Here is a 14,707-nt window from a genome sequence, read left to right as displayed (position 1 = left end):
TATATTCCCACAACCCTTTTGCATGAGTGTAGGTATTTCATCAGCCTGTTCTAGTAAGTTGAAGTCTTGTGCATGTTTCCATATCCTTATCCTTCCCACAATAGTGTTCCTTGTCCAAGTGCAGAAGGTGAGCAACACAAGCTTTTGGGAGGCACACAATGACCTCCAATCATGTAAAAGAGAGAGGGAAAAGCATGGTGGTTATATCCCAAAGTGATCCCTCTACTCAGGCTGCACTTTCAGTGGACTGAATTTAGTCTATAAAGCGTAATAAATGTTCCTTGTAAGAAATGTTCTGTTCTGTATTTAGTGCCAGTTGCAGATATTGGGTGCTTTTGCTTCTGTTTTGGCCGTAGTCTCACAGCCTAGCTGTGATGAGATTTCAAAGGAGGGTTTTGTTTTGTTTTCATCCTGATTCGTAATTAAAGTTCTAGGTGAAAGAGGAACAAAAGTATTAACTCACAGTTTATACTGCTGGGGGTGATGGTGAAGGTTGGCTGTCCAATGTGAGCCTGTGCATTGCGCAAACAAGGAATTGGCAGCAAGGTGTCTGCAGAGCATCATACTAATTGTTAATCAATTTGTAAATCATAAAACACAAGGAGAGGGGATTAGGAAGAAAAATACTCCTCAGCAGAGCATGCACTCAAAGGATCATAGATTACTTGCTGTTGTGAGTTTCCCACGGTGTGTGGCCATGGACTGATAATCTTTTGCTCCTAACGTTTTGTCTGCATCTATGGCTGACATCTTCAGAGACATGTCACAATAAGATGTATTTCTCCACAGCAAAAAACACCTTACTGTGACATGCCAGCCATAGATATGGGTGAAATGTTAGGAGCAAACACTATCAGACCACGGCAACTCAGCCCGGAAAACCCACAACAGCCAGTTAGTTCTGTCCATGAAAGCCATAGATCATAGGTTACTTAGTCAAGTTAAGTCTCACGCTACAAGGAGAAAAAAACCCCCAAAGTGATGGAAAACAATTACTTATTTGTCAGTCCCAAATGTGATTATGCTGATTGAAAGAAGATTTCTTTATATAATTAGTAGAGTCAGTTTTGGGTAGGGCACTTCACATTTTGCACTCTTAATGAGGGACAGAAATTGGAGGGAATTCCTCCCTTTTGGATTCCATGCATCAGACCAGCTTGCATGTAGTCACCTAGTAAGAATATAAGTTTTGTACTGGCCCATGGCAAGAATTTCATAAGGACTGTTGATACTGCATTTTATAATGTTTGGTATCTGTATGTGTTTGTGTGTTTGCACAGCAATATGTATATGTGCTGTGCTTGCACACCAGTATAGTTATTGCTTCCTGGCAAAAAAAAAATCTACTTAAGTGTAAAAGTGATCAAGCACTCTGCATTGTATGTAGTTTTAAATTGGAAAATAATGGGGATAGGGATGCAAAGACATTTGCTAGTGGCTTTGTTATCGTATGAGTGAAAAAGTAGTTTCACAATCTATGTTTTGCTATGCAAAGAGGTTGTTTGAACTGATTTGTGCGGCAGGAATTCAGTTAATCAAATTTGCCATCAAATTTAACAAATTATGGTTAAACGGCCTCAAGTGCTATAGGAATGCAGATAGCTTTACCTTGGTAAACTCGCTCGGTGCTAGCGTGATCGATTACATCTTAATATCCCCCTATCTACACCAGTGTGTCACATCTTTTAGCGTTGGGGACTTATTGCTAAGTGATCATCTTCCACTCAATGTAACTTTTTCATTTGAGGTAAAGACCAATACAGAGGACCCCACCAACTTTAGGCATCAGAAAATAACATGGTCACCTCAGGTGGCAGCTGCTACAGAAAACAACACTACTTAGCTCTTTTACATTTAATAAATTAAAAGAGAATATATTACAGGCTCGACACACCAGAACGTGGAATACATCACTCTTTGAACAATTAGTTTCAAATTTAGCAGGGGAACTTCAAGCCGTCTCCTCGACCAAATCTAAGGCTGTAAACGGTCATAGAGAATGGTTTGATCGCTACTCGTATTGAATTTAACAACTTAATACTCTATCATTATATAGAAGTTACCGCGAGCACAGGTGGAGTGAAAAAGCTACTCAGCAACAGTAACCCAACTGAAAAAAAGTGATTTTCAAATTATGGTACAATGGAAACGAAAAAATCAATTCGAGCAGCAGTGGGAACAACTATATCAAGCCACAATTCTTTAACAAATAACATTAAGCAATTCTGGCAGATCATAAATAGAAGGGCTCCGAAACTGCAGTAATCCAGTTGCCCCATATTTCACTAGGACCGATGGTTCAGTTATTTTTCTAATCTGTTCAATGCTAGCCTAACTGAATACCCTTGGATTCCAATTCCTTCAATACCAGAGGAGCTACCAGATTGGCCTGAGGTTAATCCTCAAGAAGTGAGTAAACTAATCAGTGGTTTGAAAAGCCGTAAGGCCCCAGGTCCCTGATGCAATAATACCTTCAGAAATACTTAAATCCTCACCTCGAGGGTGGGCTACAACTCTGGCTTCCTTATTTACACCATGTAAATAACACGGGCCGCGATCCCCAAAGATGTATTACGCCTATAGTTGTCCCACCTGCACAAAAAGGGTGATATTACTAATCCTTCAAACTATCGGCCCTATAAGCCTATTATCTGTAATTGGCAAACTATATGCAAAACTACAATTCTTAGGAGGAGTGGAAGATTGGGTCAAGCTAAGCAGAAGTAATAGGACCGGAGCAAATTGGATTCATCTAAAAATAAATCAACACTGGATCATGTAACAGTTTTAGCCACACTTAGCTAACAAAAGTATAACCTATAATAACCGTGAACTGTTTGTAGCCTTCCTGGATTTAAAAGGGGCATTTGACTCCATATCTAGTAGCCCTAATGTGGGAGAAAATTGACGGCTGCCATTACACATGGACCCCAGACTATCTGTTTCTTATAAAACAGCTACACACTTGCACTAGCTGCAGAATAAGAGCCGCGAACAAAAGCGACCGCCACAGAAAATATCATCACAACCAGAGGGGTCAAACAAGGCTGTACATTGGCCCCCCACTTTGTTCAATATATTCCTTAGTGATCTAGTGCCAACCCTCCAGAAGGCCAATGGGCATGTTCCCAAACTAAGCGCACTCCAAACACGCAATTCGGCTCACATTGTATCAGAGCGCTGATCAATACACCGTTTCTTCTTTCCCACACTAAAGTTGGTCTCACTCGCCTCTTAAATTGCTGTGCTGAATATTGTAAGAGGAATCCAACTGGTAATTAACCATGAAAACCAAAATAAATGGTCTTCGCTAGAAGACCCCTAGTCATACATGGACCATCAATAACAGACCCATATGAACAAAGTTAACCAGTTCAAATATTTGGGCATAAACTCTTACTTCAGCAACCTTAATTGGGCAGTACATAGGAAATTAGCACTCGCTGCAGCTAACAAACAGTGCCCTCTAGCAATTCAGCGTTTCTTTTTCAATCAGGGCCACTAGTATATACCCATCCGCATTGAAGGTGTTCAATGCTAAATGCGGCTCTCAGCTCCTCTATGGAGCACCTATTTGGATCTGAGCTATAAACAAAAATATAAACACAGCCCAGTCCCTTCCACAAAATTAAGGGCTTACCAAATTGTGCTTCATATGCAGCCCTATGTTTAGAACTCGGGCAAATATCATATGCAATTTATGGCCTGGCTGAGAACCGTCAGATACTGGCTACGTGATCCACTATTTGCAGGATCACTCCAGTTTGTTACACCTCATGCTTTCCGACTATGCAAATTCTGCATGAAAACTAGTTGAGGGAAAAATCAACACTCTTGGCTTTTCATTAGAGTCGTTAGTCCTCTCTTTCCCTATCAAGGGAAGCATATAGCCGCTTGAAAAACCAAGCTATTAGGAACAAGAGTATCGGGATATGATAACAGGCCATGCGAGGAAAAAAACGTGTTCCCCCCTGACCCTGCTTTCTATTCCAATTGAACAAGGACACATGGCCAATTATTTACAGTGGATCACCAACCCTAAATTAAGAAGAGCTTTAACACTGGCCAGATTCAATCTAATGCCTTCTATGCTACTCTATGGCAGATATGAAAAAATTGATAAACAGAGGAGGCTATGTCCATGCAATATGGGTCAGGTGGAGCCACTCGATCATACCCTCTTTCATTGTGTAAGGTTTGCAAAAATCAGAATGTCACAATCTGCACTTAGCCCATTTCTGTATAACAATCTAACTGATGCTCTTAAGATACCTATGCTTTTGAACAACATGGATCCCACAGTGTGTGAGAATGTAGCAAAATTTCTGCTAACAATAATAGACCTAAGTCTAGATGAATACCAACCAATGTCTATGTATTATGACCACATGTAGCCAGCAGTAATTTTTCTAGCTTCTGTCAGTATCCGATGACGTTTAAGTGAGTTAACTTAGCTGAAGGAATGTCCTATAGTTACAGAAGGACCATGTATATATTTTAGTATTTAGTATTTTAGTACCAGTGTCTATAATTGTGAGCAATAATGGGCAAATTTTGTATGCTGATTTTGTATGTTTATTTTATGCCAATAAAGGCTTGTGACTTGAACTGATTTGGTTTTTGTTCTTGCTGGTACCAAACTGGCAACCTTTATACTGAATAATTACTTGATCAAGTTGTGTTGCTTTGCTCTTTGTGACAGGATAGACTTTAAAATTACTACTTGACAACACTGTTTTTTTGTTGAGAATTAGGATGATATTGAATGTATTTTTTGGTTTCCAGGTGGATATGAAGTTACCTATAAAGTCCATTCTGTAGTATCTTCTGTACAAGAACTGGAAGATTGTGATGGAGCTGAAAATTCTTCATATGAGGATGGCCAGGCCGGGCTGAAGATAACCTGGATTCACTTAATTCGCTACAATACTTACTTAAACAGGCTCTTGAACATGACCCCTTTGCTTGGTAGGAACTAGTTTGCTTTTACAGGACTAATATTCCGGAGCAATTATATTGTGTATCAAAAATTATTTATTTGGAACAACTGAAATTAATGTTTTCTTGCTACTATTGCAGTAGTAGCTCAGATTTGGAAACAGTAGCTTGATAGCTGTGCAAATGTAAAGAGAAGAAGGGAGTAAAACTTCATTGCAGGACAGAAATTTTTCTAATTTCTGGTTTTCTAAGTTTGCTCATAAGAAAAGCTGTCCAAAATTTTTCTTCATAAAGGGCTCCTGGATTGGATTAGTGGATTTTTGTCTGTCCTTTTATGAAGTAAAGAGAAATAACTTTAGAACTGTTTTTTAAAATGTCCCAGGTGTTGAGGGGAAGAATGTTACCTAAAATGGTATTTAATTACTATGATGTGCCTGTAGCAATATTCATTCTACACATGTTTACAGCACTTCAAGCTGAAGCCTGGAAATAAGCCCCCAGATGCATGACCAGCAGCATCATCCATATATTTTGGTCCAACTTTCATGGGTACCTGTTCTGCAGCCAAGGAACCAAAATAGGTTGAGAAAAGCAGAAGGAATAATTAAAATTTATAATAGTAACAGTATGGCCCCTCCCGCACACGCAAAATAATGCGTTTTCAAACCACTTTCACAACTGTTTGCAAGTCGATTTTGCCATTCCGCACAGCTTCAAAGAGCACTGAAAGCAGTTTGAAAGTGCATTATTCTGCATGTGCGGAATGAGCCTTAGTCTTTATTGTACAGTGCCTAAAGAAATGATGTTAAAATATATTAAGTGCTTAAAATTATAATTATTAAATGGAAATTGGGTCAAAAGCTTACATCTCCAACGACATAAAACATCAAATTGATTGCACACAACTTGTTACGTGGATTTACCTGATGCATTTTGACCTGATAAGTCTTCTTCAGAGGTCCAGGTACATACATAATCAATACTTATCATATAGTACAAAGGTCTCAAAGAATCTGGTAGCAAGATTGATTATGAATCCTTAATGAAATGTAGATCATATAATTACTGCAAGATAGCAGTCACGACGGAGCTCGATAGTGGAGCTCCGTTACAATGATTTTTTAAAGAACCGTTTCTCGCCTTTAGCCCGCTGAGAGTGAGTTTTTACACCTTCCATTGGGATGTTACACTTTAGGACTGGTTTTATTTACTTACTTAACAACTTAACAACTGGTTTTATTTACTTTCTTAACAACTTAACAGCTTAACAACTAGCGCTGAACGCTGAAGCCAGGCAAATCCGCCCTAAAAAAATACCGGGTGGTGTGTTGGACTTCTTGCTGAGGTGAGACGGAACATTCTTTCCCTCGCTCTCTCGGCACCTCCAGCCTCCGGCTTCCGCGGCTCTTTGGCCCCTGTTGGACCGGCTCTGTTTTTTGCCTTGCTGGAGTCTTCCATCGCTTGTTGCCTGTTGCCTGTCTCCTGCTTTCGGCCTGCCGGCCGCTGCCGCGAGCTGGGCAGCTGGCTCCGGGGCGGTAGGCGTTGCCTCGGGCAATTTGCTGTGGCTCTGTTGCCAGACGGAGGCTGCTGGGGCGTTGTAGCCCGGTTAGCGGCTTGGTTTTGTTGGGCGGCTTCGGCTGGGAGTGCTTCTCGTTGGAGGCGCTCCTCCCGGACGGGCCTCGACATCTGTGCCAGGGAAGCCCCAGCGAGAGCTGGTCAAGGACTATTTCTTTTTCGGCCTCTACTTATGCCCTAAGCCGGGCCAAGGGGAACGATCAGGAGCACAACGCTTCTGCTGCAAGAGGCTGAGATCATAGGTTCCCGCCTTGGTTTGCTATCGAGAGGGCGTGGGGACCAACGCAAGCAGCAGCAGCAACGGAAGGTTTGGAAGTGTGTGAAGAATTGGAGTGTGTGGAGGAGTTGGCTGATGGAGCAGCTGAGGGACAGTGGGACTATTGTGAGGTCATAAATTAGATCATTACCGTGGGATAGTGCAGAAGACTCCAATCCTGGGAGCTAGGCAGCTTGGCTGCCCTATTTGACTCTGACGGCAAGCCGGACTGTGGGAGAGCCGTGTACAAAGCCGGTCTATGGTGCAGTTTTGTCAGAGCTAGGGTGGCTGCGTTTAAGATCCAGTGCGTCGGTGGTGGCAGAGGGCATCTGTTGCTGCTTCCTCTGACTGCTGTCAGTATTGCCATCTCATATCTATCAGCTCCATGAGCCCCTTCCCTCGCACTTGGCGACCAGCACGCATGAGTGGCGCACCGGGTGGTGTGAGTCCCCGATGGTTTATGCCACTTGGGGATCCATGGCGCTTGTGCTTCGCCTAAGGGTGCAGGGGCCTGGTGGCAGCAGACCCCCTATTCCATTGGCACCCTTTCTGGCCCCACATTACTATCTGGCCCCACATTATTATTATTATATTTGCCTCACATTGACATTTTTGTATTTGTTAAGCACCTGGCCGCCTACCTTTCCATCTCTGGTATATACTGCAGCCCACTGGTGGGAGCATTGGGGTGCTATTACTAAGATCTGGTTGGGGACCTCGCTCCTTTTCTGTTTTTTCTGTTTTCTGGTTTCTTTTGTCCTCTTTCATTTTTCGTTAGCAGACTGTGTAGGTTAGGTGTAGTTAGGTATATCAATCTTGCTTAATAGATAGTTTTAGCTTTAATTAGTTAGAGTCAGTTTAGTGGCAAGAGTGGGGTTTGTTTGTTTTTTTAGCGGGTTTTAGATAAAGGGGGCGATTGGGACATGGGGGGCGCCACCTATGGGGCTGGGGATCCCAGTACTGATGGGACGGGGTAAGTATAGCGGTAGGCGGCGGCCGTATGAGAGAAGGCGGTCGAGATACGGCTATGCTCGCTCGCCTTCTGACCTCCGTCCTATCCCAATGCACGAGGGTGGCAGAGCTCAGAGACACCCTGCTTCGTCCCTGGTGTTGATTAATGCCAGGTCCATCAATAATAAGACCACAGTACTCCGGGACTTTCTCGGAGAGCTACAGATGGACCTGGCCTGTGTCACCGAAACCTGGGTACGCTGGGCAGACTGTTGCCTTGCGCGAGGTTACACCCCCAGGTTTCGCGTGCCTCCACCAGTCTCGAACACAGGGCCGGGGGGGCGGTGTGGCATTGTTCATCCGAGATTCTATCCCCTTTAGGGCTGCCCCTGTCCCGGAGATCATTGGCATGGAGTGTGTCGGCCTGGAATGGTTGGCCCCGGAGAGGTTGGCCGTCCTCCTGGTGTACCGGTCGCCTAGCGCACCAGGAGGCGGCCTGCCACAGTTGCTAGAGGTGGTGGCTGACTGGGCATTGCGGTTTCCCAGACTGGTTGTCTTGGGTGACTTCAATGTCCATGTCGACACTGCCTCTTGTACAGTAGCTGCGGACCTGGTGTCATCCATGGCGGCACTAGGCCTCTCCTTGATGAACTCTGGCCCCACTCATGAGGCCGGTCACACTCTGGATTTGGTCTTTGGTTCAGGGGTTGATATGGCCGTATCCTCTATTGACAGAGTGCCATGGTCCAACCATTATGCCCTGAAGGTTCGGGTGGACATGCCCCACCACCCCTGTCTAGGCGACGGACTGATTTATGTCCGCCCGCGGAGACTTATGGATCCAATTGGTTTCCTGAATGCTCTGCGGGAACCTGAACCTGCCGGCACACTCGATGAGCAGGAGGCAGATTGGAATTCCCGTCTTGCCGATGCCATCGAAATAGTTGCTCCTCGGCGACCTCTGCGTCCACGTTCGGCTGGCCCCCTGGTATACCGAGGAGCTACGCCAGATGAAACGAGAACTCAGACGTCTAGAGCGGAAGCGGAGGAAGTCTCGTGACGGAGCGGCACGAACATCTTATAGGACGTTTATGAAGGCCTATGAGTTGGCGATGAAGGAGGCGAAGAGAGCTTTCTTCTCCTCCTCTCTCAAGGCGTCTGCGGTGCTCTCGCCTCGCACAATTGTTCCGATGATTCGGGTTCTTTGACCTCTCTACCTCAGGGGTCCACAAATGATCATTGGCTATTAGCTGTGAGGCATTTATGAGCTTTTTCGCAGATAAAAGTCACGTCGCTCCGCCAGGACCTTCCCATGCGCTACTTTGACTACAATTAGGTGAACTGGAGGCTCCCCTTGTCGTCTTCTGGCCCCTTTGTTTGGGTCTCCGGGTTTGCCCTGCTCTCTGAAGCCGCTGTTGACAGGGCTCCATGGCTGCTGTTAGACCCTACTACCCTGTCCTTTCTGGATCCGCATTACCCCTCCTGGCTTGTCAAAGTTTGCCGGGAGGGGAGCTACGGTAACCCCACCTGTTGAATATTATCAATGGCCTCCCTTTTGGAGCAAGAAATCTTTCCTGGTGGGTTGAAGGAGGCAGTGGTCCGCCCCACTCTTAAAAGACCCATCATTAGATCCAGGAGATCCTGGCCAATTACCGCTCCGTCTCGAATCTTTCGCTTTCTGGGAAGGTAATTGAGAGAGTGGTGTTGGAGCAGCTTCAGGGTTTCCTGGAGGACACATTGGCTTTGACCCCTTCCAGTCCGGCTTCCGTGCTGGGCATGGGACGGAGACCGCTTCGCCGCCCGTCACAGATACCGGCGGCTATCCGTGAGTGCAGCTTGACCGAGGGCGGATCGGGCGCTAAGCTGGTATTATTAGATCTTACTGCATGCGCTTTGATGTGAAGTGCGATCCACGCACCTTTTGACCCATCAGCCTCGGTCCGCCCTCCAGGAGCAAGCGGGCACTGTCCTTCAGTGGATTGTCTCGCTTCTCCAGGACCGGAGTCAAACGCCAAAGTCAATGGTGTGGCGGGGATCAGGCCTCCCGAAGGTGCCCGCTTCATTGGCGGTGTGCTCCCAGGGTGCGCTCCTATCCCCACTGTTATTTAATAATATCTATATCGCGACCCCTTATGCTCAGTTGAGTAATGGGAGCTTTGGGCTGATCTGTCAACCAGTATGCTGATGACACTCCAGCTCATTCTGTTGATGGAGAGGAGCGGCCGCTTGCGCCCCTGCAGCCTCTGCAGCATTGTTTGAGGCGGTTGCTGCTGGTTGGTTGCGACAGAGCAGGTTAAAACTAAACCCATCGGAAGACGGAGATCCTCTTCTGGCTAGGGCGCCCAGGGAGGTTGGGGATTTTCAGCCGCCGGTGTGAGGAGGGGGCCTCATTGGCACCGGCTCCCTCCATTCGCAGCCTGGGGGGTCTCACCTGGATTCGTCTCTTTCAATGGAGACCCAGGCTGGCCCATACAACCCAGGTTCGCGCTTTTTTTCCACCCTCCGTCAGGCCCCACTGGCTGGCTCCCTTCCTCTCCCAAGCCGACCTGGCCACTGTGATCCACGCGAACGTCATCACCTTCAGAGCTAGACTATTGTAATTACGGGCTTCTACGCTGTAGCCTTCGCCCCTTGCGCCTGATTCGAAGTTAAAAGCTGGTCCAGCATGCGGCGGGCGCGTTTACTCTCACAGGAGGTGCCTACCGTGACCATATTCAGCCTGTACTCCGGCCAGCTGCACTGGCTTCCAGTGGAATTCCGGAATCATCCACAAGGTATGGGTATGCTTAACCTTTAAGGTCCTTATGCTGACCTGGGACCCCTCGTACCTGCCCGGGGACCGCCTTTACCCCATATGTCCCCACATCGGCCTCATGGCGTTCAGCAGAGGCCAATTTGCTGGTGGTTCCCAGCCCCTCAATGACACGGGCTGGTTTTCTCCACCTCGAGCCAGGGCTTTTCACGGCCCTGGCCCTGCCTGGTGGAACCACTCTCTCCTCCAGCTGTCCTGGGCCCCTCACCCGGGGATCTTGGAGAGTTCACGCAGGGCCTGTAAGACCGAAAGTTGTTCCACCCGGGCTTTTTTGGGGTGAGGCCAGCTGCTGAGGGTGAGCCTCTGTTGTCTTTCCCTTTTAACATCTTGGGAGCTGTAATTAGATCTACCGCCCCCTCTCTGGGAGGGGTTTTTATTGTTAGTTTTAAATCCTGGACGCCAAGTGGAATGCTGTAGTTTCATGTTTTAAATATGTATATTTATATTGATTATTTATTGTTATTATTGTTTCTGGAATATTATTTTGTTGTTCACCGCCCAGAGCCCTCAGGGGATGGGGCGGTATACAAATGTAATTATAAATAAATAAATAAATAAATAAATTAGTTTAGGAGCTCATATTATGAGTAGTAATAAATGTCCTTAACTGGATACAAATTCGGAAAATGTGGGCTGGTGCAAATCAAAAGAGGAATGAAGAAGACCTGTCAGCATTATTTCTATTTAGTTATTTTAATTGTAAGCATTTAACACAGTTTTTGACATTATTTTGTAAGTGCTATGCAATAAAGGCATATTGTATATATTATTAATTTTAATTATTCCTTCTGCTTTTCTCAACCTTTATTGGGTCCTGGCTTATTATATAGGTTATGTTTTGATTTCCCTTCCCCCCCCTCCCAAACCTGCTACCTATTGGGTAGCCCCATGAAAAAAAGTAACTCACTTCTCTCCCTCATACAGCTTTATAGTACTGCCTGTACTTCTCTTAAAAACTATTTTCTGAATACAGCTTTATCTATATCTATATATCCACACACACACACAATCACACACACTAGCAGTAAAGCCCATTGCAGGGGAAAATGCAATGGGCCCTAGAAAAGGGAGAGGTGAGCAAGTATTCTTCCCTGTAATGGGTTTTGGTGATGCTTTACCTACCCCCTTCCAAGAAAATGGGGAGGCTGGGGGTGGGGGAATCAGGAGGCTGGGGGCAGGCCTGGTGGAGTAATGGGCAGCAAGGCACTGCTGCCCTGCCTGACCAGCTTGTTTTTTGGGAGTGGTGGGAGGGCAGAGGGAGGAACCAGGAGGCTGATGGCAGGTCCAGTGGAGCACCAGGCGGCAAGGCACCAATTTCAACCAAACTTGCTTGGTTTTTGAGTGCTGCTAGGCCGGTGTGGTTTTTTAGCATGATGACAAATTTTCAGCCAATGGGCATCCAAGACAGTCTCCTGCACGCCCATTTGTTGAGGGTTTGTCATCCCAACATTAGCGAATTTTATGAGTAAAGGTATATAAATGATATCTGTCTAAAATGACTGGAAATTGACTGTCGTTTGGGATTGTTATACTAAGATAATAGCACAAGAGAAGCATTTTCGTTCAGTCAGGAGACATGTGCATTCTTCATTTAATGTTGTTAATGCACCGATCTCATGAGAGCTCAGTAGCTAAGTGAGGTTGCCTCCAGTTAGTATTTGGATGGGAGACCACCAAGGAAGTCCAAGGCTGCTAGTCAGAGGCAGTCAATGGATGTCTCTTGCCTTGAAAATGTCTCTTGCCTTGAAAAACCTACGGTTATCATAAATCGATTGTGACTTACCATGTCTTTTGTGACTTGGCAGTACTTTCCACCACTATCTTGGGGCATTGGGAGGGCAGCAGGGGATGAAAAAGAAAGGAAGGCAGTAGCTGACTGGGAAATGGAATCTGTCATATCCCAAACATAAGTATTTGTAGGTAATTTTCAATATATTTAATGAGATTCTTAAGTAGCAGTGATGTGCAGTGGCAAATAAAGATACGCAGGGATTCTGAGTTGCTTTTGTATAAAAATACTTTACTAGTTTAGGGAAGGGTTACATGGAGATAAAACAACAACAAGCTATACTTCTCTATAACATATTTACAATAGATGACAACATCTTGCAGCTAATTTGCTAACTAGCCTCATGGCTTTCTCTAGTCTGGTGGTGTCTGCTATACTGCTCAAACAAAGAAAGAGAGTTAGGAACAAAATCCACAGACCATGGCCACACAGCCTGGGAAAACCCACCACAACCAAAGAGAGTTAACTTTATAACCTCGGGCTACATGACCTAGCATGTAACCAAGATCTGACTGACTGACCAATAGCTAATCAATAGAGCAGGTCATAAAACAGTGACCTCAGCAACTAGTTTACATACAGACAGTTAACCCTTTAGTAATTGAATTGTGACAGGCACTTGCAAATACCAACAGTATTTCTAGGCATTCTAAAACCCCAAAGAAACTTAATGCCACTGCTGCCAGAAGCATAATTCCAATGCAGATGATATTGCATAAGTATTTACTTCAGATACTTACTCCTAACCTGTAAGTATTACCCATATTTTCTTTGAACAAAACAGATCAGAATACTTCATGACAAAACAGTACATTTTCTCAAAGTATTAATAGAAGCATTTTACATTGTACTGAATTTTAATGCAGTTTATTTTCTATGTGGTACATAAACATGCAGTAAGATCAAAATGTTTGTACTACTATAGCCTTCAGTAGAAGTAGTTTTTACATGTTTTCTATTTCTACAGCTGTTCCAAAAGCAGGAGAAGGCTTATTTGCTAAAGAAAACATGCTGTTCACTTCAGTGTTTGACACAGGAACTACTCTACGCGTAGCGAAAATGCATTCTTTCCTAAAAACCTGCTTGCCTACATATTCTGCCTGCTGCGTTGAAGATCCCCCTGAACAACTGCACAGTTTTGAGCAAATCCATGGTAGTATAATAGCTCTTGCAAAGGTAATCTGATTTTAAATGTTACATATAAACACATTTTTGATAACCACTCTATAGAACTATATCTCTGGGCTCTTGCCAGTAGGTGAGGTGTGGAACAAAAGAAGGAAATGCTTTCCCTCCTCCCTTTCATACCTTCTCTCAGCCATGCCTCCTGTTTTTTGCCAATGAATTTAGGACACATTTGGCTGAATGTTGAAAATTCCCTTGTGCACTATTTCCATGGAGATAACTTATAAAGACATCTGGAACTACTGGAGGTTCCTGTGCCATTTGTACTTGACACAAGTTGATTTGGGACCCTGATAAATTGCCCTCAGGACATTCTTCTATAATTTGATATTAAAACTTCCTTTCCCTTTTGCAAGTGGATAGTGTAGATTGTGAAGAGATCATTGTTATGTACATGAAGTAATTACAAGTCCATGTACACATCTTTTGAAGCATTTCATGAAAGAAAGCTACCAGCCTAAAGGTTAAGAATAATCTATGATTAAAATTAAAACAAGACTCTCTTGTTCATCTTAGGGTTTGTTTCATTCTATGATGGCTAAAATCCTTATTTGCAAACTGAACAGCTAGCCCAAAGAATAACAATTTTACTATGAATTGATGACTAGGACTTTTTTCAAGCTTTTTATGCTGAATGATCAAATCCTGCAAGCAAATGTATGAAAAGATTTTAGGGATAAAATAAATTAATCCTTGTCAATTATTTAATGCTCTTACTGTTTTCCTGATTTGTGAAACTAATTCATGGGCATACAAAGAAGATAATCAGTTAATCACCACAGCAAGAGTTTCATATTATACTGTGGGCCAACCATATTTTATGCTCAAAGTTCAAAAAACTTTCAAATAAATCAGATAACCATACGTTTCCATGGGGATAATGTAGGGCTCCACATAGGACAGAATTCATGTATCCATGAATTCAGTGTTCCTAAGCGCTTCCACGTATTCAGTGGGACTCCAAGTAAGTTATAGCTCCTATGTTGGGTAGAAGGTTGCCTCCTGCTTGCAAGTTCTCTTCATTTTTAGGGGACTCCATAAACCACAATTCTGTCATGTGTAGAAGTTCCCTGTGCAGCTCTCTAGTTCCAGAAAACGTTATTAATACAGATTGAGCTATACTGCAGATCAGTCTTCTGCATCTCCTTGGTTATATTTCAGAAATCATTTTATTTAGCAGTTGAAAAGCAAGCATATTTTA

The 14,707-nt window shown here is 44.2% G+C and overlaps 1 protein-coding gene across 1 annotated transcript in view; it reads left to right on the top strand.

Moving 5' to 3' along the window:
* The window catches only part of CFAP54 (cilia and flagella associated protein 54), a 177,571-nt gene that overhangs the window by 145,263 nt on the left and 17,601 nt on the right, over positions 1–14,707 (top strand). Inside the window, exons 64-65 of the mRNA XM_048500704.1 lie at positions 4,786–4,968; positions 13,289–13,497. Of these exons, the coding sequence (XP_048356661.1) occupies positions 4,786–4,968; positions 13,289–13,497 (392 nt within the window). The remainder of the gene's footprint in view (positions 1–4,785; positions 4,969–13,288; positions 13,498–14,707) is intronic.

This window comes from Sphaerodactylus townsendi, linkage group LG06 (genome assembly GCF_021028975.2).
Source record: "Sphaerodactylus townsendi isolate TG3544 linkage group LG06, MPM_Stown_v2.3, whole genome shotgun sequence".
Classification (NCBI taxonomy): domain Eukaryota; kingdom Metazoa; phylum Chordata; class Lepidosauria; order Squamata; family Sphaerodactylidae; genus Sphaerodactylus; species Sphaerodactylus townsendi.
The sequence above is the reverse complement of the archived record's forward strand: the minus strand, read 5'-3'. Positions and strand labels throughout refer to the sequence as shown.